The following is a 23,546-nucleotide window of genomic DNA, read 5'->3' on the forward strand; positions in this document are numbered from 1 at the left end:
GCACAAGATTAAGAAGTGTACAAATGTTGTAATCATTACTTCAACAAATGATATTATTATTCTTTTAAGTAATTTGAGAATTTAATAAGCCAGACAATAATTCACTGTGGTATAAATTATAATAGTAAGACCAAATAGTCTATCCAAAGTACATTGAGAATAAATCCTCAAGCTCGTTATTTAAATAAACTAACCATTATTTTTTCTTTCAAAATAGTTATGTCTAAAGAGGCTGTTTTCATATTATTTATTTGAAGATAAAGTCAGGAATGATGTAATAGACGATGAATTTTCTTTCATAATGTTTTGTATGAGACTTTTGAGACCAATGTAGTTTATCGAGTTTCTTGCTATTATCGAGCGAGGGCGCTAATGTTTAATTGTAGTCCATAGAGCCAAACGATAGCTATTTAATGTCACAAAGCTACTTGTGCCACATTAACAAAAGCTTCACAAGTGTATAAGTCAATTAATTTTAATGTGTGTGTGTGTTTTTTGTATAGCAAAGCCACAAAGGCTATCTGCTCAGCCCACCGAGGGGAATCAAACCGCTGATTTTAGCGTTGTAAATCCGGAGACATACCGCTGTACTAGCGGGGGGCATTAATTTTAATAGAAAAACACGCAGGACAGTTCCAAGGCTGTAATTTACGTTTGGAATATTTTGTGTTAACGAAAGTGTTTAAAATTAACGCTTTCAGAACGATGTGCTGTCTGCTCAATGAAATGATATCTGTATGTATACGTTGTGCCGTATAAACTTCGACATATACTGACTCCTTCTCATATCCTGACACAGATGTAGTTTGCCTTGGCTACGTGTATAACATGGCATGGTGTTTAGGGACAACAAGGAACCTACTGATCATCTAGGCTGTCCCATACAGCCTAAAGTAATTAAAGTAATTCATACAGTAATCAAGTTTTATCTTACACTAACTAAAGTTTACTAGCTCCAAAACATCCGAAGATAACCCTTTCTGAAGGCTAACAATCCTGTTAGAAAAATAGCACTCTCTTGGGTGAAGATTATTCCTGCCCTGCTAAAATTTACATTTTCCCCTTAAATATGAAAAATGATGATACATCAGCACTACCAATTCCTTTAATCTTAAATACTTCTTTTTGAAAACAAAATAACTCCAAATATTTTAACTTCTCCATGTACGATAACCCCTTTATCGCAGGTCCCATTCCTGTGGCCCTCTGAACCCTCTCAAACAATTCAATGCCCTTCCTTAGGTTTGGGGCCTAAAATTGGACACAGTAATCCAAACGTGACCTTAAATTACATTATTTAGGCTTATATTCACTACTGCTGTTGATACAACCTAAAATTCTATTTGCCCTACCACGACCAACAGAACACTGCTTGGATGGCTTTAGAGACTTATCAATTATTACAACAAGATCGCTTTCATGATACTGTTAAGGTAATTCCCTTCAAAATTATAACAACACACATGCATTATCTGGCACTTTTATAATTAAAACCCATTTGCAGTTTATTTGCCCAACTCATTAAATGACCTAAATGCTTTTGTAGCATTTAGCAGCAGCATCTTCCGCACAGCCAGCAACATCCAAGATCTTAATATCGTCAGTAAATTTAAGTAATTTATTGACCACTCGAAGACAGTGGCGGATTTAAGGTTGTGTGGGCCTAGGGGGTAATAATGTTTCTGCGCCCTACAGCCCATGTAATTTTACATATAATAAAATTATCAATGGGCCCCCCATAAAGAACATGAGCTCTGAAAATGAACTCCCTCTAGCCCCTACCTAAATACGCTACTTCTCCAGGAAAATTCCTAGTGTCAGTTCTATTGTATGCTGTATAAATACTCTTGTTATTTGCTTTTCACGTATATTCAAAGATGTTTTAGAATAAATACTGGTCTTATCCGACATTTACTGCTTTACTTTTGCTATTCTACAACTGTTTATCTTTGCTTAGTTACGATAAACTTGGCTCAAAAAGAGGATAAAGCGGGATCAGTTCTACTTTCATTTTTACGAGAAGTTTTTTTTCCCTGTCAGCTTATAAAGGTCAAAGCAGTGAGTGTCGGAGAAACTAGATATTTATATCAAACACCTTTTGAATACTGGATGACTGTGAAGAATGTGTTGCATGTAAGTATATTAATATAAATAAACTACATAACTGAAAGCAGTAAGCTAAAAGTTTCATGCAAGTAGTTTATGAATACTTTAAAATGAAAAACAGCCTGTTTTCGATACTTTGAAACTATTCGACAAAAACTACAACATAAAAAATTACAAAAATTATCATGTGCCGAGAAAAAAACGTTTCTGCAGTGAAAAGTCAAAGCACAGTGTTCTTTAAAAAAAGGTCATTTATGAATATTTCTCACAAGCAGCACAGTAAATCAGATTGCAATTGCGAACTATAATTTTGGAGTCTATTTTGAATAAAGAAATTGTTAAACACTACAAATATGAATTCAAATGTTGTGTTATGATAAACAACAACAAAGAAACATTAATACATCAAAGACATACACAGGGATTATGTTCTAGTTTTCGATATTTATTATTACGTACAATTTGAATTAATCTTATATCAGAGTTTATAGCTAGAAATTCAAACTGAATCAAGCCGCGAAGATTTGGTGTTTTTTTTATTGAATGATGCCGATAGTTTGTGGTATTTGAATCACAAACTAATAAAAGTAAAACGATTTCTAATAGTTTGTTAATTCATTCATTTGTTTCATTTTAAATATGGGTACGTATTTAAAGTTAATTGTAACGTACTAAGTAGTATACAAGTTCTATCAGTTTGTAGATGAATTTAGATTATTAATATTATTATTAAATTTATGTAGTAGGCTAGCTGTGTAGGCTTAACTTCACTAGTTTGTACCAAAGAATGTAAATGATACAGTTTTCCGATATTGAGTTGCGTCAGGCTTAAATACTAACAATATGTTATTAATCAGATCTAATCTTGCAGTTAAAAACAAAAAAAGAGAAATAAATAACATATAATACAGAAAATCGTAATCATAATAAATAGATGTTTTAATGGTCAAAACATTTTTCGGGCTGGGACACACTATCTGTCAATGTTATAGTAAATATTAGCAGTAAAAGTACTGAAAACGAAATAAAAGTTTTTGTAGTAATATTTCAAATTTAACTTTCAAGTAAATTTTAATTTGTGAATTTTCAGAAAGTCATAAATAAATTAATAGACGTTTAAATTATACTTGGTGAAATATAAAGTAAGAAGTTATTAAATAAATCGTTACTTAATTTGTATGAAAGAACATTTTGATTAGAAATAATTCTAATATACGTGTTGCAATACTGTTTGTTTTGCAAATAAAAATGATGGCGTTTCACATTTTGAAATAAAAATTTCGTGAATAGATCTTACCAAACATTTGGAAGCCCTGAAACTTTTTCTTCAAGAGGATCCTAGTATCAGTGAGGCAAAAGTTGAAGAATGTTTAGATGTTATCACCCAGACAGTTACATCTAATTCTAAAGGTTTGTGGTAATTACCAAAATTTTGCTTACTTTATTATTGATTTCTAATTTAATTTCTTGAAAGCACAATATGTAGTGTACAGTATATTCATTTAACATGCACCAAAACTGGATGATTAATAGAATTTGATAATAAATTAATTGTTGGGCACATAAAAAAATTAAATTGATTGAGCTGTTGTAAGATTGTAAAAGAAATTGGTCGGTTTATTTGCTATCTTTTTTCATATTTAACAATGAGAATAGCAGGACTTGGGGACACAAATATAAATTTTAGCAGGGTAGGAGTTATTTTTAGCTAAATTTTATTTTTTTAACAGGATGGTTGGTTCTTGGAATGGATTGCCTTTGGATATTCTAGAGGCAGTAAATTTAAGAGAGTTTGATAACAATTTGAATGATAAGGGCTGGCTGCAAGATTTTTATTTATTTATTTAAGAATTTTAGTTTAGATTAGAGAATGTATTGGCTGAGATGAACAAATAAGACCTTTGTTTTTCCAAAACGTTACATAATTCAGCATACAAAACTTTGGTAATAGTAAATGGTAAACAACTCTGAATTAATAAAAAATGACAAATCATAATGGAAATATTTTGATTACTTGAATAAATGGAATAGTTTAAAAGGATGACAGTTGTAAACATTAACTGATCATCTTTGTGGTGTTAATAATTTTAATTGTAATTTTGATAGATCAGATATTTTATGTAACACTAAACGATGTAGTCTACACTCTTACTTTGAGTTGGGTAATTAATGGAATTTCTTAATTGATTAATTTAGGGGCTCGTTAGTCAAATACTTCTTTACTAATTGATTGAACTTTAATACTTATGATGGGCAGAGCACAAGTAGCATTATGTTGCTTTGTGCTTAACAACAAACATAATGGCAAATTTTAGATTAATTTTATAATTGGAGTAATTGAAAATTGTAATAACTGGAAACATAAATTCTGATTATTTCAGTGAACCATTACACTAGCCTATTGAATAAAATAAACTTAGATTAATTTAAAATAATATAGAAATTCATGTTGGCAGTATTCCAATTATAGGAGAGCTGGAATAATAAAAAAAATCACAGCAGTAATCACAGGATTGGTTTCTGTTAGCTGATTATTTTTATAACATACAATTTAATTGTAATTTTGGTCAGTCGATTGTTGAAATAATTGAGAATGGTAATTTCATTTAGTTGATTATTTTCATGACTTAATTGTAATTTTTGGATCATATGATTATTTTATGTGATGCTGTGTGATTTAATCACTATTTATGGGTAATGAACTTAATTGCTTAGTTCAACTCAGTAAATGAATTAGTGGCACATCTGTGCTGTATTAAATAATTTGACAAAATTACATTTCAAGCATAAATTATTGTACTTAATTATGACAAAGGAAAGTAATTTTTATAGATATGAATTTTACTAAAGTGTGTTCTACAAACAGCATAATATGTATGAAAATATGTAGGTTAGATATTGAGTATATTCAGAGTTGAAATGTTACTGGTACTCACAGGTACTGAGTACCTGATCTTATTTTTTTAAGGCAGTATTAGTACAGGAACTTATTTGATCTGCTTTGTCATTTATTATGTTTATACATAGAATTTGTTTCATAAAAAGCGGGTCCACTTCACCCAGCTGAGTACTTCTGTTTTTTTACTTTATTTTTTGAGACTATCATCTCTAAGTATATTTAATTTTGTAGCACAACATAAAGCTAGTATTTAAAGAGAACTACCTATAATCTGCATATAATCTATAGTTTTTTATACATTTGAGTGACAATGACATAAATTAATTTGGCTTATAGAGACGTAGATGTCATGTGTCATTTAATGTTTTTTGTGATTATTTCTGATTGTGTTGCATTTAAGTACAAAGCTACACACTGGACCACCTGTGCTATGTCCACCACAGTTATCAAAATCCAGATTTACTGCTGAGCCACTGGTGGGCATTATTTCTAAAATTTAACATTTGATTTGGCTTTTTACTTTCTGGTCTACAGCCTGTTCTTATTACTTGAGTAGCTGACCTGACATATTGAAAGTTAGGTCAAGTGTTGCAGTAAAGATATAGACAATATGACTGATAAATTTAGCCTACAAAAACCTTTTTTTCACATAAACAAAAATTTCATTCTTTAAGAGTGTTATTCATTGTTTTGGTGATAGTATCAAATTAGAATATGAAATTTTAGCAGTTTTTCTGATAAAAGATAAATTTTGTCAGCTATTATTATAAGGATATGCTTTTGAAATTCTTTGTATTTGTTTGAACGTTTTCATTATTGTCTTCAGAGATAGAAACTGAAATGATAAAGTTAACTTAGTTTTCAATTGCAAATATTTCCAGAGCATACAACTAATGTTTATAAACCACATCTACCTATTTCAGCACTAGTTTTGAGGACTGTTTAGTAGTGATGTCATAACAGTGATTCTAACTAATAATTATTTCTTCTGTAAAGTTGAATGCTACAGATGCAATTTTGTGTCAGTTGTTACTTCATGATTTTAAATTATTGTATGGTTAACCTTCAAAATGATAAATATGAAACTTTCAAAGCTCTTAGCTGTACAGAAATGTGGGTGTATAAGAACATGAAAGAAACATAAAATGTTTAAAACCTTCAGTTTTTCATTTGTTCTATAAAGCTTGTATATCCTCTACTATAGTTTTCAATGGGAAAGTTGACCTCAAAAATGTTGAACATGGAACAATGAGGGAAAGCTTTCAACTATATTCCATAGAAATAAAGTGAAACATAATTTGTGTATTTTAAAAATATAAACACTTAAGTTTTGAAAGATACATGCATCATAATGATTTTTAAATTTTGAAAAATATATAATGTTTTACACATTTTCCAGTTGTTATTTTGGTAATGTTTTCACTGATTCCACATTTTTAAGAAAACTTGAAATTAAAGTGTAACAACTTTTTGTTCTTTTCTGTTGATAGGTTTTAATTGAAATTTGTCAGATATAAGCATACATGTTTTTTCCCCAAATATTTAACCTTTGATGGTTACATATAAGAAACCTGCATTAATAATTGGTAATGCCTTTTTCTGAAATTTTCAGTAGTGAAAATCTCTTCAGGTTATCTTTGCTTATGAATCAATACTTAAAAATTTGTAGACTAAAAGTTGAAGAAATTTAGGTAGCATACTAGTTTTAAGTGTTATATGAATTACATTTGTTTATATGAGGTTTATTTTATTTCTTATGTTCTTTTAAGTAGTTTCAAATATCCTTGCCTGAAGATCTGAACACTTTGTATTTTCACAGAATCCAGTTTAAAGGCCTTAGTTGAGAAACTTCTTAATGAAGGACTGGCTGAGTTAGTGATTGATCTTTTAAGACTACCTACAAAGTTATCCTCAATTCAGTTAACTAAGCTGTTAGAACTCATGGCAGAGGTTGCAAAATGTGGTAGGTGTCAGTACACATATTTTACTGAATTTATTTCTGCTTTGAAATTTTCTTCCTTAAACAGTTTTATGCATTTATTTAACTTCAAAAGACTAAATATGTAAGGAGAACTAAAAATGCTGTTATTCCAAAGCATTTATGTTAACAAGGTGTTGAACCAACTAAAAAGTGACTGGACATCTCTTGGACATACTGTGTGACCCATGTAGCATGCTTTGCAAGGAAGCTTACTGAGAAGAATTTAGAGATACATTTGACAGACAGACTATTAGTGTTGATGTGTAGACTATGTTGCCTAAAATAGTGAATTATATGAATGTGTGAGGAAAATAAATTTAAATTATTAAAAGTATGGGAAAAATTAACACATGAAATTATCACATTGTTCTGTCATTCTACTTCGTGTAAAACCGTTTAGTGGTTCTGAGGGTTTGATATTACAAAACTCAAAATATTCAAGTTTGTAGATATTGATATATGTATATTATTACTTACTGTAACTTTATTGTATCCATATATATGAGTAGGCACATTTGTGAGGACTATTCAGCATACTCTTTATGAATGTAAGCACTTTGAAAGAGTTGGGGTATGCAAACTCTCCATTAACTTCAAAAATTCATAGCATCATTTAGGTTGATGTAAAAGCCATTAGCACTATAATCTTGATTATTGGTCACAGGTTTTGTAGAATTGTGATAGCTATAGGGTGCCTACAAAGAAAACTAATTAATTGAAATTATTATATCTTAAAAACTATTTGTTCTAGGAAAAGAACAGGAGACACAGTGAGAATTATGAATTTTATAAAGGAAAATAGGATATAGTATAATCATTGTATTTCACAGACATGTGATTATGCATACCAAAATAATTTTTGATGCAAATTTTGTTTTATAAACATCTCTCAGTAAGACAGTACAGGTTAGGTTAGGTTTCTAAAAGGCTTCTTCACTGCAGACAGAATTTTAATTTTTCATTTAGGCAGAAATATCTTACAAGATTCCTGGACAGGACCTTTTCATTGCTAGGTTTTTTTTGTATTTCGAGGCTTCCTGAGAGAGGTTATTTATCAGAATTACCTACAAAACTTGGAAGATCTCAAAATGACCATTAGAAATTATATTGCAAGGGCAAATGAAAACTGTTAGATGATACCTGCAATAGCTTCATTTAGGGATAGGCTTAATATGTTGATTAAGAATGTTGCAAAGTGTACTGAACATATCCTGTAACAACATTTGAAATACAACCTGCTGTGTCCAAATCATAATTTGTTATTTGTAATATACCTCTGGTGAATGTTAGTTCCCTAGAACAAATAATTTTTATGATATAATTATTTTAAATAAGTATTTTTTCTTTACTTTCACCCAATACTTTACTCAGCTTCAACAAATTATCTCGAGGTTGGCAGGTGAAAAATTCTTTATGGTTTTATAATATCATTTATTAAGAATTGTGATTGTGGTATGCTGGTGCAGACTGCTTTCCATCCATTGAATGAGGATCTTAACTGTGTAGTGTCTGCAGAAGCCATGGTAGAAGTTTGATCAGTGTGCTTATGTAATGTTTGAGTAGGATAATGGTTTGTTCCCACAAAATATAAATGGTATAAAAGTAAAATACGTATGTCATAAAGTGGCTATACAAGTGTTTTGATTTAAACCTTATGTAACAAATTTTGGGACCATCTGGAAGGATTAATTTGAAAGCTACATTCAAACTTATCATTTAGTATTTAGGTAGCTAAGTTTTCTAAACCACAATGAAGGCAAATTTTACTAGCCATTTCTTAGAACCTAACTGAAAACATGTTTATTTAATATCAGCATTTATTTAGCCCAGAGTAGTGTGACACTGCTTCTAAGCAATCGTCACTGGAAACATTCTGTGACTTCATGCTCAAATATTTGTAGTGGAACAGTATACATGTTTAATTTATAACTTCATTTCAGATGAATCTTGAGTATCAATATTACACAAGAGATACTTAACAATCACAGTAATAGTGAAACATCTATATGAAAAGTATATCTTATGTTTGGTTTTTCAGTACTTGGAAGCAGTACTTGTCTACTAGTATTTGTTTAAATAGAACACTATCAAAGACTTCAGAGTGTGAATGATAAACTACTTATGTTTGAGTAACCTCTGGCAGTGACACATATACTGTTGAGATTTTGTATTTAAAATGTCTTTTCAGATATTGTGTATTCTGAATCCAGATTAAAGATTATTGCTAACTAACACAAGTATTGATTAAGCTAATATTTGTTCACTTTTAATTTCACAGTAAACCCTTATTATGATCTGTATCACTTGTGAAGTATTAGAAAAAACTGACATAAAATATTACAGTATAGCAAAAACTACAAGTTTATAATAAAATAATACGTGAAGTAAATCATTTGTGATCCATTTATGCATTTGAACTTCCATTGGTTTTATGGATGGGTTTATGTTTTTGTAACTTATAATTCAAACTAGACCTTGACCAGAGCTGCATGTTATTTTATCAGCAAATGCTTAGTGGTCAGTTTATGTATAATGTACTACTCCTTGATGACAAGAAACCCACTTGAAGTAAAAATGTATCTCAGAACAGTTTTTATGGGTATTAACACTTTTACTAATGAAGCAGAGAACAACATTTTGAGCTTCCAAGTACATCTTCAGGTTAATGGCTTAGGAAGATCAAAACATTGTTCTCTGCTTTATTAGTAAATGTGTTGATACCCATACCAGCTGTTTTGAGATAAACATATAATGTACTAGTTATGAGAACCAAGCAGCAAATTTGTTGTAGCTGAAATACATCTAGATTTTCTGTTTCTCACACTTTATATGCAATTGTAGTGAATTAATTTTTTCAGAATCAGTACAAATACAATTTTATTAATACATTCTTTTTTGTGTTTTATTTTACTTCCATATTTTAACAGAAAGAAAAAGAAATGTTATTTCCCCTTGACTTCAAAAGAGCAAGTGCAAAGTATAACAGTGGAATATCTTTTTCAATTAAGAGTTACACACTTTATGTGAAATTTTAATTCTTAATAGATTATCAATAATTTCACTTTCTATTTCAACTGTTTGAGGGTGATTCCATAGTAAATGTGCTATAATGAAAATTGATTACACACAGTATATAACATTGAAGTTCATCGAGTAAATCTGTAATTAATTAATTCCATAGCTTACAGCTGACAAGAAATAAGATGATTTAATAGTTTCTCTGGCCTATTTTTCTATTCTGTAATTTGCAAACTGGCAAAAAAGTAATTGGATTTATGTGCTTACTGTAAAGTGACTGGTCAGTTCAAGTTTTTTTTTTTTTTTCAGAACTTGCTAGAAAATCACTTTCTGATCCCACAGTTGTTTCTACTTTGTTAGAGTTACTGTCTAGTAAAGACAACCAAGTTGTTCTGCAGTCTTGTCGGGCACTAGGAAACGTTTGCTTTGACAATGGTATGTTCACTGTCTTATTCATTTTTAATGAATCAGCTTTACACACTTTTATGCATCATTAAATAAAAACATTATTTCTAAACATTTTGTTGTTCAATTGTCAAAGTTCTTTGCATTATTTACATGTTTATGAATCAAAAGATAAAATAAACTAATTTTCTGGAAACTTTAAAGTGAAACAGTAATTCTTATGTATTTTATTTCAATATTACTGTTTCCTTTCTTTGAAAGAACGTAATATTAAATGAAGTAAGTATATTTTACACAATGCTTCTGTTATGTTTATTGGATAATTTATTAGTCTTTAAAATCCACCCTTAAGTATCCATAACCCTAATCCACAAACTTGCTCATGTTTTTTGTGAGTTGCAACTAAGAATAATCATTCAAACATTGTAATCAACATCTGTTTACAGGCAACACGGTTACCTAGATTCATCATGGATTTCAGACAAAAGTATTATTTGGTTTTGTAAGAATGATTTTATGTTTCTAAGTCTGTATAGTATCTGTGATATATGAATATGAGAGGAGTACTTCTTTAATATGACAACAATTACAAATTTGTTTTTCAGTACTGAAAAAATTATACCTTTAGGGTCAGGGCCAGATTAAGGGCAACTGATGCCTTAAGCACTGCTTAACAATGGTGCCCCCTTCGGCCCCTCCATTGCTTAACTGACAAGATATTAAGACTCAATAAGTGCTGAAAGTGAAATAAAAGTTTGAAAATTTATGACTCTTCTTCAGTTTTCTTCCAGGTCAGACCTCAGGCAAGACCCCACAACTATATTAAATAAAAAGGTTTTTATTTTACTTGTTTAACAGATTGAGCATGGATCAAAATCAAGCAATGACTGAGACCTTTTATTCAGAAATGATGAAGGAAATCACCTGTTTGATTATTTTTACTGTACATTTGTTTTCACTCTGAACTAACAATTTTCACTTTGATGTTAAAAATTCACACTTGGATGTCAACAAAAAAAAACATTTTATTCAACACATTCTCAATTTGATGTTAACAATTTCTCACTTTGAACTTAAAACCATGTAAGTAAATTATTTACTTACACCTTAATATTAATTTAAATTTAAATGTTTTCTTCTAGATTTTTTAATTGCAAAATCTTTGATCAAGCCCTCAACACTAATTTGGCATAACAAATCTGCTTCTATACTTAGTAGAGACAAGGCATCCAGCCTGCCCTGTCGTATAATTATTCTGTTGGAATTTTTAATATGCTTGAGTTGAGAAAATGAACCCTCAGTTGTGCAATTTGTGACCATTAATGTTAAAAATATACGCAATGCAATGTCTACATTTGGAAACACACATTCAAATTTGTCTTCTGAAATTGTTTTATAAAGTTCAGCATGACTGAATCTGGTTTTTATAGTTTTTGTTGCACTGAACTTAAGGCACACATATGAGTGAAACATATGAGTATTTCCTTTGGAACTGCTTTCAAATCTTTCAGTCATCCCTTAAAGTGTGTAGTTTTCAGCTAACAACCCATACAGATCTGCACATGTTTTTAAGTTCACATCCTCATTTTGCAGAACTTGTGTCTGCAAAATCTTATCCCATGTGATCAACATAAAAACAAATTTTAGCTCTCGCATGTTATTTGTAATTTTGTCTGCTTCTCTTCTAGTGTCTTCCTTTTATGACTGGTCTTCACTTAAACATTCTAAACCAGTGGTGCACAAACATTTTGAGTCAGGGGCCACAAACAGACTTCTCGTAACCGTTGGGGGTCACAAAAAAGTGAAGATTAAAATCGTTCCACAGTTGTTTCACACAAGATGGACATCACATTTAAGAACATACAAATAACGATTACATCAAAGAGTTTGCACATTATTCTAAGAAATTTTATGATACGCCAACTGTCACAAAGTCAGTGTGATGGATGGTGCTGCATGTCATCTACAAGCTTAGAAATGTTCGGTTTGATGTTTGACGTTGAAAGACGCAAGACTGCTTTCAGATGATCATCAGTCAACTGATTGTGGGTGTTGTTTTTGTTCAGTTTCATATGTGAGAAAGCCTGTTCACAGCAGTATTTGCTATCAAACATGCTGCTGTGGACAAGTGCATTTTCTTTCAGATTAGCAAATGTATCAGGCAACATTTTGTAGAAGTCAAGCAAACTGTTTTCTCGGTAAATACCACGCAGTTCATCAGATGCCTGGAGATCAGTAAGTTCGAGCTAATATTCTACTGACAAGTCATCCACTGACACACTGAACAGATCAGCAAAAAGTTTCATCAACAATCTGCATTGGTCAAAGTCATGAAACTGTGAGTTGAAGGATTGAATCAACTTCCCAACATAATCTTGTGTGTCAATGTCCTGATTCTTTTGTAGCTGTGACTGAAAAGTGGGAAAGTGCACGAAGTTGCCTGATGCTGCTTGCTGCCAGAACAGCTGCAACTTTGTCCTGAAAGCTGAGATGTGACTTGCAAGCTGACAGATAAGCTGGTTTTTGCTTTGCAACTTCAAATTCAGATCATTCAAGTGTTGTGTCATGTTGACCAGAAAGGTCAAATCAGCTTGCCATGCTGGATCAGTCATGGAAATCACTTCTGTGTCTTTGTTCTTGCTTCTGAGGAATTCTATCACCTCATCAATCAACTCCTAGAATCTGAGCATCTTCCCTCAACTCAGCCAGCATACTTCACAGTGATGCACAAGGTCACCATAGTCTAAATCAACTTCTTCAAGAAGACTTCAAAACTGATGGTGATTGAGCCTCATGATTTGATTAAATTATTGGTTTTCATCACTAATGCCATCTGTGCCTGAAAACCAAGTTCTTTACTGCACAGGTTCTGTTGGTGAATAATACAGTGCAACTTCACCAACTGCCTGTTCTGCTTTCCTTGATGTTTCATCAATAGTGCTACCAGCCCGTTACCTTCTCTGGTCATGGCTGGTGCTCCATCAGTTGTCACACTTACCAGTTTTGTGAAATACAATGAAACACTACTGCAAAGTTGTACTGTTTCCTCAAATAGAGCAGACCCAGTTTCCTGACCCTTCATGGAACCCATGCTGATAAGTTTCTCTGTGATATCAAACAATGACAACACACCACGAACAAAAACTAGTAGCTGTGCTGTTGAACTGATGTCAATCGACTCGTCTGCTGCCAAAGAGAAGTAGACAAAGTTGGCTGCTTAATTTGTAAGCTACCTTGTCACGTCTGCTGAGAGGTGTGAAATTCTTTGTTGAACTGTCATATGATTCAAACCAACCTTCTGTAGCCTGCCAACTGCTTTCGGACACTTTTCCAATGCAGTAAGAATACATTGCTTGACAAAATCACCATCAGTGAACGGTCGGCCAGATTTTGCTGTCATCAGCAAAATATCGTAAATGACCTCACATGCTGCACCTAAATCTGCTGACTGCTTTGAGAAAACGTTCTGCTGGTGATTCAGTGACCACCACAGAGATTCATTTTGAGCTGTTCGTTCATCACCGACAACATTGTGGAAATCTTTATGCTTCGACTCATAATGACGCTTTATATTGGATACCTTCACCACTGCTACTGTCAAATGACACAGCAGACAAATCACATACTTTTGTTGTTGAACAAAACAGTATTGCGTAGTCCAATCACCATGAAACTTCTGGTTTTTGTCGTCAACTTTTCTTTTACGATCAGCTGCCATTTTTGTTACAAAATAATATCAAAATAGGGCTCATAAGTAAATCTTGAAGAACAATTGGAACCCGTGAGATTTTGTAATTACAGAAATATTATGTCATTGTGCCAGTGATTAAATTCCTATGCATTAGCGAAATTTGCTTATTAAATTTTCTTTATTGCTCGACACAAATATGGAACCATCCAGTATCTAATCGAATGCATATTCTTCTATAGCACTTAATCTTTGCACAGGCACGAATGCTAAGCGTGCAAACTCTCTATGTTTGACTTTTCCGTTGGACATCAGGGGCAACTCGCCGAGGGCCAGACTTTGTGCACCACTGTTCTAAACCTTCAAACATTTTAAAGAAAGACTTCAAAATTGCTGTTGTTGACATAGCATGTGCCTCCCGTCTGGTATCAGAGAGAGATTTCAACACACTTTTATTTCCAAGACAAGCTTTAAAATTTACCACTAGCAAGTTCAGGCTGAAAAAATGTATAGAGCAAATGCATTGTAAAGAAAAAATTAACTTCCACTTGACAGCAGTCAACAGCACTTTGGCTTACCAGATTTAGTGAATGGGCTGCACAGGGCACATATATGGTAAACTTATTTTCTTCTAAAATCTTTTTCTGCATATCCTTATAATGCTCAGACATGTTAGCAGCATTGTCGTAAGACTGACCTTTACATTTTGAAAAATTAAGTATGCAAACTTCACGTAAGTACTACAATACATGGTTTGTCATTTCCTCACCAGTATGGCTTTTCAGTTCCAGAAAGGTTAAAAAGCGTTCAATAAGCTGCCCATCTTTAAAGTATCGAAGTATAACACTTAACTGATCTATATGTGATAGATCTGGCAACAAGTCAACTAACAAGCTAAAATAACCAGAAGAATTTACTTCATCAACAATGTACACATGGACCTTCTCAGCCAATGATTCAATGAGTTCTTTACAGATGGTTTTGGACAAGTAAGAAGGATTTTCTTTTCCAGAATTTCCATATTTTGAAATATGCCCTGCTAAAAATGGATCAAACTGACTTATGAGCTCAAGCAGCCCTAAAAAAATTCCCATTCTGCAATGAACCAAATTTTTCATCTGTTCCTTGAAAAGCCAGGCCATGTCAGCTAACCTATGAATAAGAGCTATTACATGCTCCAAGACGTGTTCCCAGTAATTGCATTCTTCTTTAATTTGTTTTTCCAGCTCTTGTTGCAAGCCCAAACTTTGTCTGCAAGTTAAGTATGTTAACATAGAGTCTTGGTGAGTAGTGCTTCTTCCATGACAATCAATTACAATAGTATTTTGCCAGTCACTGAACCCTTCTCTTTCAACAAAATGCAAGAAAATTTAGGGGCAAAAAGTTTACAAACAAAGCAGTAAACTGACCCTGTTGATTGTGAATACAATAACCACTCTCTCTTGTATTGCTCACTATTTGCTTCCTCAAAGAAATGTTTTTCCGAGCATCATCTCATTGGTTTGCCACTACTGAAAGTACAATCAGTAGGTTCTCAAGCAATCCAATGAGCCACATCATCAGCAGAGAAATTGAGTCACAACCCTGGATCTTTTGCTTTAGTTTCTTCATCTTTTATAGACTCAAGCATTTTACCATCGCCCAGTAGACTTTCAACAATTATTTCAACTTCAGACTGTCTTGTAGAGCAACTTGCATCAACATTAACACTAGAGATATCAGGAGAATTTAAAGGCAAAGTGAGATCAGTTGTGAGACTTGTGCCAGTTGAGCCAGCCTGTGACACCTCAACATCATGATGTTTTGTCCTTGAAGTGAACAAAGTGGTACTTGTAGATGTGGAACTTGGTTCAACTTCAATCTTGTCACTCAGGTGCACTACAGGTGACTTCTGATGGTGGAGATGGGTTTTGATTTGGAAGATCATGTTGTGTAATTTGAGTGAAAAAATTTGTCAGCTTTCCAGTCTTGGCCACTAAATCCAAAGCCTTTTGTTGCCCATTTATGTCATTTTTCTCTTTTGTGCACCACTTAACTGAACACGTTTCATCTTGCAGTCTGAAAAATACAGAAACAAAAATAAAAAACTCACAAAAGAATATGGATCATGTATGGTTATAATGATTAGAAAAACACTGAAATTCATAAAGAAAAACATTGGTAAAACAGTCAAACATACTGAACTCTAACCCTACATTTAGACAAAGATGGTTAGAAAGGTATCCTAGGAACTAGATCCATCAGCACATAAACATTAATTTATAAATAGCTTTATTGATTTGTTACATTCTGATTGGTGGAAAACCATTCTAGACCAATCTAGAATCGATCTAAGACTGGCCTCAATCCATTTTAGGAAAATTAGTTTTTAGTCATTGCAAAAGTTCCATTAAGGTTGTTGCTATGGTAGCTGTATGCAAGAAGCAATGTAAATGGTAATACGCAAATCCATTGTGAGCCAAAAAGTATTCCAAAACAATTTGTGATCAACAACATACTGTAGTAATCTATATACACAGTGATCATTCTGTACTGGTACACGTACATAACATATAATTAATTGTAAACTGTACTGTACATTGAACTACTAAATACTGGGTTAGGTCTAGGCTAGAGTATCTTAATCCTAATCAAATGCTGTATTTGATGAGTGAGTTGTAACCTCAACTTTGAGCTCAGTTTTTACCTGGGCCTCTAGATGAGCCAACAAACCCATACATCAACAAAATAGGCATATGTCTGAAACTTTATCTGCATGCTTGGATGCAAATGCAAAGTCAAAATGACAATCTTAAATTGGGAATAGTCCACTTCATTATTCCAGGCTACAGTAGCATTTCCAGTGTACTTGCACTAAACTAGTTATAGTAGTTAGGCCTAATGTTATTGTCACTCAGTTCTCAGATAACAATACTAATGTTAGGCCTAATGTTAATACATTGCAACTGAGGCCACTGACATTAAGCCTGGTACTCAGTACTAACCTTGTTCACATGAATTTGTTTAATTCGTGCACTTTTTCAGACAATCATAAATTGATTTTGTTGATATGTCAGTTCTTTACAGTATCTTTGTATGACAACGGTGCCACAGTACTGTACTGCTATTAGTAGTATAGTGTATACATAGGCTTACCATAATTTCCAAGCCTCAAATTGGGACAATTTTCAATTTTTATTGTAGGTACTGGCACTGGTATAATGAAGAAGTACTTTCATAATCTAACTCCTCTTAAGCTTTAATGCTGTCACACACAAAAAAAAAGAATACTGATAGTTTGTATATCTAACATTTATTTAAATTCAGCAAGGTAAGGAACATCAAAATTTCATTAATTTTTCATTGAACACTTTTTTTGTGACTATTCATATTTTTCACTTGAATGAACTTTTTTCAAAAAATCTTTTAGTTTTTATTTTTTCAAAGAACTCACTGCAGCTCAAGTCAATATTGAGTTTACAGTGCAACAATTTTTTTTTTTACTGTTGATTCATTCACTAGACCTCTTTCTTGGGACCAAATGCTATTCATCACTGAAAATACTCTTTCAAAAGAGGCAGAAGTGCCTGGTAGACAAAAAATGTACTCCATAACTTGCCTGAGATTAGGTACAGAAATAAAGCGGTTGAAAAGTTCTACCCATTTTTCTTCAAAACCTATTTCTTTTGCTTTCAGCTCATGACATTTTGATGATCAGAAGGGATAACCAAGAACAACTTCATCAAACAGATCATTATCATTGATTGCAGCATTTCCAAGCATTTCATTAATTTTTTCAGCAACTGCTTCTATGTCAGGCTACACGAAAACACTGTTTTTTATACAAACAAAGTATCCCCACCACCAAAACTGTTTTCCAACAGCTCAATATAAGACAGGCAGCAACCATAAAAACTGGTAAATTTCTTCCTAACCAAGTCTACCTGGTATCCTCTCTCTTCCTCTAGCACACTGAGTATCTTTTTTGTACCAAGGGGAATAAAGTTATTATCTTGTCTTTCTTTCAGGTTGGTTTTCAACTTAAGTTCTGCAACAGTATCATTTGCAGATGCTTTTGTTTTCTCTGTAGCTAAAATCACTTTGTTGAACAAGCCTAGTTGTCCATGAACAAACCATAGATACATTTCTCTACATTTACTCTCAAAAATTATTTTTATGAACAGTGGGCACTGTTCTTATGAACAAAAATATGACTTCAGTCATTCATAAATCTGGAGAATTCTCTCAACAGCTGGTAACAAAGACAGAAATACATATTTTCATGTTGAAGTACCTTGTTATACTCAATTTCTACAAACTCACAGAATTATTTTAGGTGTGTAACACACACAGTATAAATATAGAAATACTTGTAAATTTTGACCACCAAGCTATCCACTTTAATAGGAAGGACATCAACTGCAGTTTGCAGACAGTTATGTACAATATGAGCACCACAACCAACACCCACAATATTTTTGCCAAGTTTCTTCTTCAAGTGACCATATATATCGTCTTTTCCCTTTCTCTTTACACCTTCAAAATTTGTATTGCAGTTGTCACCACAATAAGCAACAATGTTTTTTGATAAATCATTTTTTTTTAAAGTGAAAACCAAGCAATTTATCAAAATTTCTGATGTCACTCCAGGAACCAACTGAAAGTCTAAAAGTTTTACTTTCACTCCTTCCTCTGGCAAAAACTATTGCACCATGACAGGTATAATTTTGGCATCTTTTTCAGTTTGAAGCATCTGCTTCAAGTGCTTTGAAGTGAAAGGAATTGGACCTCCATTAAGTCTCTCTTCAATTCCTCAGCAGCTATAAGAACAATTGCATTCAAAATAATAGCTTCATTCTTCATTCTGGCAGAACTGAACTTCGGTTCAAATAACTTTGCTATCAGTTTGGAAGAGCAATCAGTTGTTTTAAAGCTTATGTTATGGACAGTACTGTGATAACAAAGGTTGCTTCTTTGGCAGCTATTAACAAGTCACTCTCTTCAGGCACAGTTTCTTTGAAGAACACATCAACCCTTGAACTTTAAGCAGCTACTGAAAGACTAGCTACTTGTTTAGCTTTTTTTTTTATGTCTGAGTGGCCACCATGTGAAACAGAGAACTCAGATGAACACTGCAAACAGTTCACTCTGTCCTTCTTGCCACAAATTTTTTTAAGAATGGATATTCTTTTTGCAATTCACTGTAGAATGATGTGCACTTTCTTTTACCAGCTTTGGACGTTATGACTAGGATTAATTTCTAAAATAAAAGAATGAAAATATTTCAGCATGTATCATATGATTAATATAATAAATAAAGCAATCACAAAGTACAAACACTTGCTCAAAGAAAGCTTTGCACATGCTGCTACTCTCTGTTTGTGCAGCTGTCATTACGTGCGTACACCCAATAGCAGCCCACTGATGAATCACCATACTTGTACAGGTGCCATTTCAGCTGTCTGTGAATTTTGTCTGATGCAATACCTTTGATAATTTGCATGCTACATACTATGGTTCCTTCTATCCAGTAACTAATAAAATGAAAACTTAAAAATTATTTTTGTCAACACAAAGTCAGGACTCTATTCAGATTTTAACATTTTCCATTTATCCTTTTTGGAGTTTATGCCTTTTCATCAAAAATTGGGGCATTCCTAGACAATTCATTGTCAACCAGGACAAAGTTAGGAAACCAGGTGGGATATCGGGACAGAACCCTCAAACTGGGATGTACGGTGAGCTTATGTTTATGCAACAATGTTAAGAATCATGTTGTCATATGTGCCGAGGTCTTATGCAACTTGACCTAAAAGGTTGAATTATTACCTGTAGACTGCTCCAATCAGTCAGTTGTTTTCCCAGCTTTTCAGAAATGTAATAGAACACATACCGAGCTGAATTTATAGTCGCAAAATAGTTGAATTACACCTAAAAGTTTGTTGTCGTTCTCTCTGTATTTCGGTCTCTGATTGTTCGTTTGTATAATAAAAATATCACCAGAGGGCTGGGTCTGGGCATTATGACGTCAGGATAGGATCAAGGAAAAAGTAAGGAGAATATAATTGTGATCTCCATTTTTGGGTCTAAAAATGGCATATTTGACAAAATTTGATTGGCTATTTATGAATGGGGAAAAATAAGGGTGCATGACCTTAAGTCACATTTAAGACTGGACACTTGTATTTAGTCTTTAAGTAAATCTCAGCTTCAGATCTTTTTATATTATTACATAATCACAAGGGAATACATACATGCCCAAATACTCTTATAGGTTACATGTAATCTATGAACAGTGGAATTGCTACAGTGGCATTCCTTTCTAAATTTCTTTTTGGTATGATAAATTTCAAAATGTACTCAAACACATGTACCTGAAATTTTATCAACATTTTGTCTTGCTTTTTACAGTAATCTTTTGCAAATCAATGACTTCTTACTGCAGATACATAGTTTGGTAGTTTCTTGAAACTTTAGTCACTTACTGAGCCAAAGAAAATGTTTTTTAACAATGCAAGTCAAACACAGCAGATAAGGACAATTACAAAAAAGTCTACTAAAGTTGAGTGTGGCAGTGAAAGAGTTAAGGGCATGATAGTTAGGGGAAAAACACTGTGGTACCCCCTTCCTTTGGTGCCCTAAACACGTGCTTATTTTGCTTAATGGTTAATCCAGGGCTGTTTAGGGTAATTTACCTCATATAAAATTAATATCCTAGTAAAATGCATTGTATGTTTACAAAATATTGAAATTAGAGCAAATGTGAGACTTTTCAATAATCTTGTCATAAAATGTTTTTATCTATAATGTTTAAAATTGACTGAAGTCACAAAAGCAAGATATATCCAAAAATTATTACAGATTTCTTAAGAAACAACTTAAAAACAATTAATTTTAATGGTTAATTATATTTCCATGAAATTATAAGTTTTTCATTTCAAAGAAAATTTCAACTGTAAGTGTTTTTGCTCTTATTTATGCAAGCCTAGTAAAGCCCATTGAACTTCTCCCATTAAACAAAACTGTACTGATACATTAATTTTTAACAAAAAAATGATGAGAAGGATGATATTTTCATTGTAATTTAGATCATAAATTTTGAAGTAGAGACCACATTACTTAAAATGAAGTTCCAATTTACAAAACTGAATGTGTAATATTTAGTATAAAAAAACTTTTCATAAAATAACGCATTACCATTCTGTGTTTGTGTGTGTGAATAATCATGAAGAAAACACTATTTAACTTCCTTTGCTCTTCACTAAATGTTCAGTTGCAATTGCAAAATAAGTTGGTATAACATGAACTCAGCTTCAAGCTCTCAGTCTTTACTCATGTAGTTGTAACACAATTACATTTTTGCATATTTGATTTGAACTTCTCTTAAACCAGTCTGTTTAAATAGATTTCTCAGTTTGTTGTATATTATCTATAACATTTTTTATTATTATCTTCATACACTGTATTTTGTGTAGTTAGTTGTAATTAGAACTTACTATGTACTCTGATTATTTGAATGTATTATTTAACCACTTTGATTTTTTTCTTCCATAGAAATGAAAGAGTTGTATTTTCATGAACACTTTATCTTTAAACTTGTCTTCAATTTGATGTTTTTTTTACAGTCTAGTACTAGTTACTGATATTTCTCATATAGTTATATTTTAACACTCCTGCCAGATCTGGCTAGAGGTATTGTGAAAGATCACAAGGGTGTGGAGAAACTAGTCGATTTGTTAAAAAGTCTCTTAGAGATGAAAGAGATGCCACACAACTTGCAAGCTACTGCTTCAGGATGTTTGCTAAACATGACTGAAACTTGTGGTAGGTATAGTATAACACATGCTTTTGACTTGAATGTTTACACAATTCTTAAGATCAACCATTATGATGAAATCTTTTATATTGAAAATGCTTGGAAAGTACTCTACTTGGTGAGTTTTAAATTGTGCATCCTTCACTTGCAAATATTTTTGTGGAGTAAATCACATTTGGTGAAGGTGGTACAAATTAAAGTGTTTTGTACTGTTATGAGATATGATCTTTTCACTTTTGATAAATGTTTAAATACGGAAGAAATCAATGAAGTGTGGAAACTGAGCTACAAGTCTTTGAAGTTTCCTTGCTTATTTTGCCTGGGTAGTCATTTTAAAATCTTGTTAGATATTTTGAAGTTGATAAAAATGGACTTGAATGTATTATTGCTACTGATAATTGACACTTGGAGACAGAAAAGTATGGAGATATTATCTAGGAAAGTCAAACATGTTTGGTAAGGCTCTCACTAACTTGTCCATTACTTTTAGAGAAATATTTCTCAGTGGTTTCTCACATTTAAGCATGCTTTAAGTACAGTGTGAGAGCAGCATATTGAAAATATAGTTGTTATATACTGTGAAAAAGGTTTTATGATTTTAGAAACATGTGAGGCAATCCTAATTTAAAAAATTTTGTAAAGCAAAATGAAATGCAAGAAAAGTCAAGACTTTTTTATTTGTATGTTAACAAGCACAATTGACAAATGAATTGGGTCAGAATTACAAAGAGTTGAATGCATTATATTGAAGCAATATTGAATATGCAAATCAGCAAGTCGTGAAAGTCACACTTATGCAGTAGCACTATCTTATCACATTATTTGGTATTTTGTAGTTAATATGATACCATAAAAAATGTATTATTTTTGAGAATGGCATGTAAGAGTTCTTTTTAAAGAAAAAAAATCTTTCATTCATTATAAAGATGTGTTCTGTTTGGGGATCCAAAATTTCCCTTTACTTATTGGCATTGGAAAACTATGGAATATAGATCATTTTGTACCCAAGGCATGGTAAAAAATTTGGCATTTTGTAAAAGGTGAAAATCAATGAACACAAATGTCAGCAAGAAAAGTGATACAATTCATTTATACACAAGCTACTTCTATGACAAGACTATATCTGGTCAACTGTCACGTACCTCAAGTAGCTTGAAAATAAAATGGATTATGCATGCTATTTCTTATTCAAAAACAGGTTGTGAAACACAGCACTTAAGGATTTTTTGAGATTGGACTGTTGAAAAGGATGCTGGAAACCATCATCCTTGTGTATTAGATGAATTAAAGAAAGAATGTAAGAATAAGTGGGGTAATTTAGACAAGACAGCTTTGGAGTGGAAATTATATTGAAGGGGTATTGTCAAGATGCATGATTATCAGATAGAGCATGACTTGGTGTAGTGACATTTGTAACTATGATGAGGTTCCAAAGTTACTTAAATATAGCTTTCTCAATTTACTGTTTTGTGGTAAAGAAAAATAAATTCTTCAACAGCAAATATCTCATTGAGTAGATATCAATTAAAAATTGAAACAGACCTTTAGCAAGCTGACCCATTGGAAGAAGAATAAGATTATATTGATAGTTAGAAGTAATTATTCTGTATGTTAGTTATGTAATTATAAAGCACCTGCTAACCCTTGTATTGGA

General features: G+C 32.3%; 1 protein-coding gene across 6 annotated transcripts in view; it reads left to right on the top strand.

The window, feature by feature from the left end:
- Nucleotides 1–23,546, top strand: part of LOC143252646 (rap1 GTPase-GDP dissociation stimulator 1-like) — a 126,937-nt gene that overhangs the window by 74,419 nt on the left and 28,972 nt on the right. For 2 of the 6 annotated variants that reach the window (XM_076505117.1, XM_076505118.1), the window contains 4 exons: nt 3,397–3,523; nt 6,825–6,968; nt 10,314–10,439; nt 21,757–21,900. In XM_076505117.1, the coding sequence (XP_076361232.1) occupies nt 3,481–3,523; nt 6,825–6,968; nt 10,314–10,439; nt 21,757–21,900 (457 nt within the window). In that variant the 5' untranslated portion in view covers nt 3,397–3,480. Of the gene's footprint in view, nt 1–1,905; nt 2,134–2,534; nt 2,750–3,396; nt 3,524–6,824; nt 6,969–10,313; nt 10,440–21,756; nt 21,901–23,546 lie in introns of those variants that run through there. The other 4 variants (XM_076505116.1, XM_076505114.1, XM_076505115.1 and 1 more) reach the window with 4 other exon arrangements.

Source organism: Tachypleus tridentatus, chromosome 6 (assembly GCF_004210375.1).
Source record: "Tachypleus tridentatus isolate NWPU-2018 chromosome 6, ASM421037v1, whole genome shotgun sequence".
Taxonomy (NCBI): domain Eukaryota; kingdom Metazoa; phylum Arthropoda; class Merostomata; order Xiphosura; family Limulidae; genus Tachypleus; species Tachypleus tridentatus.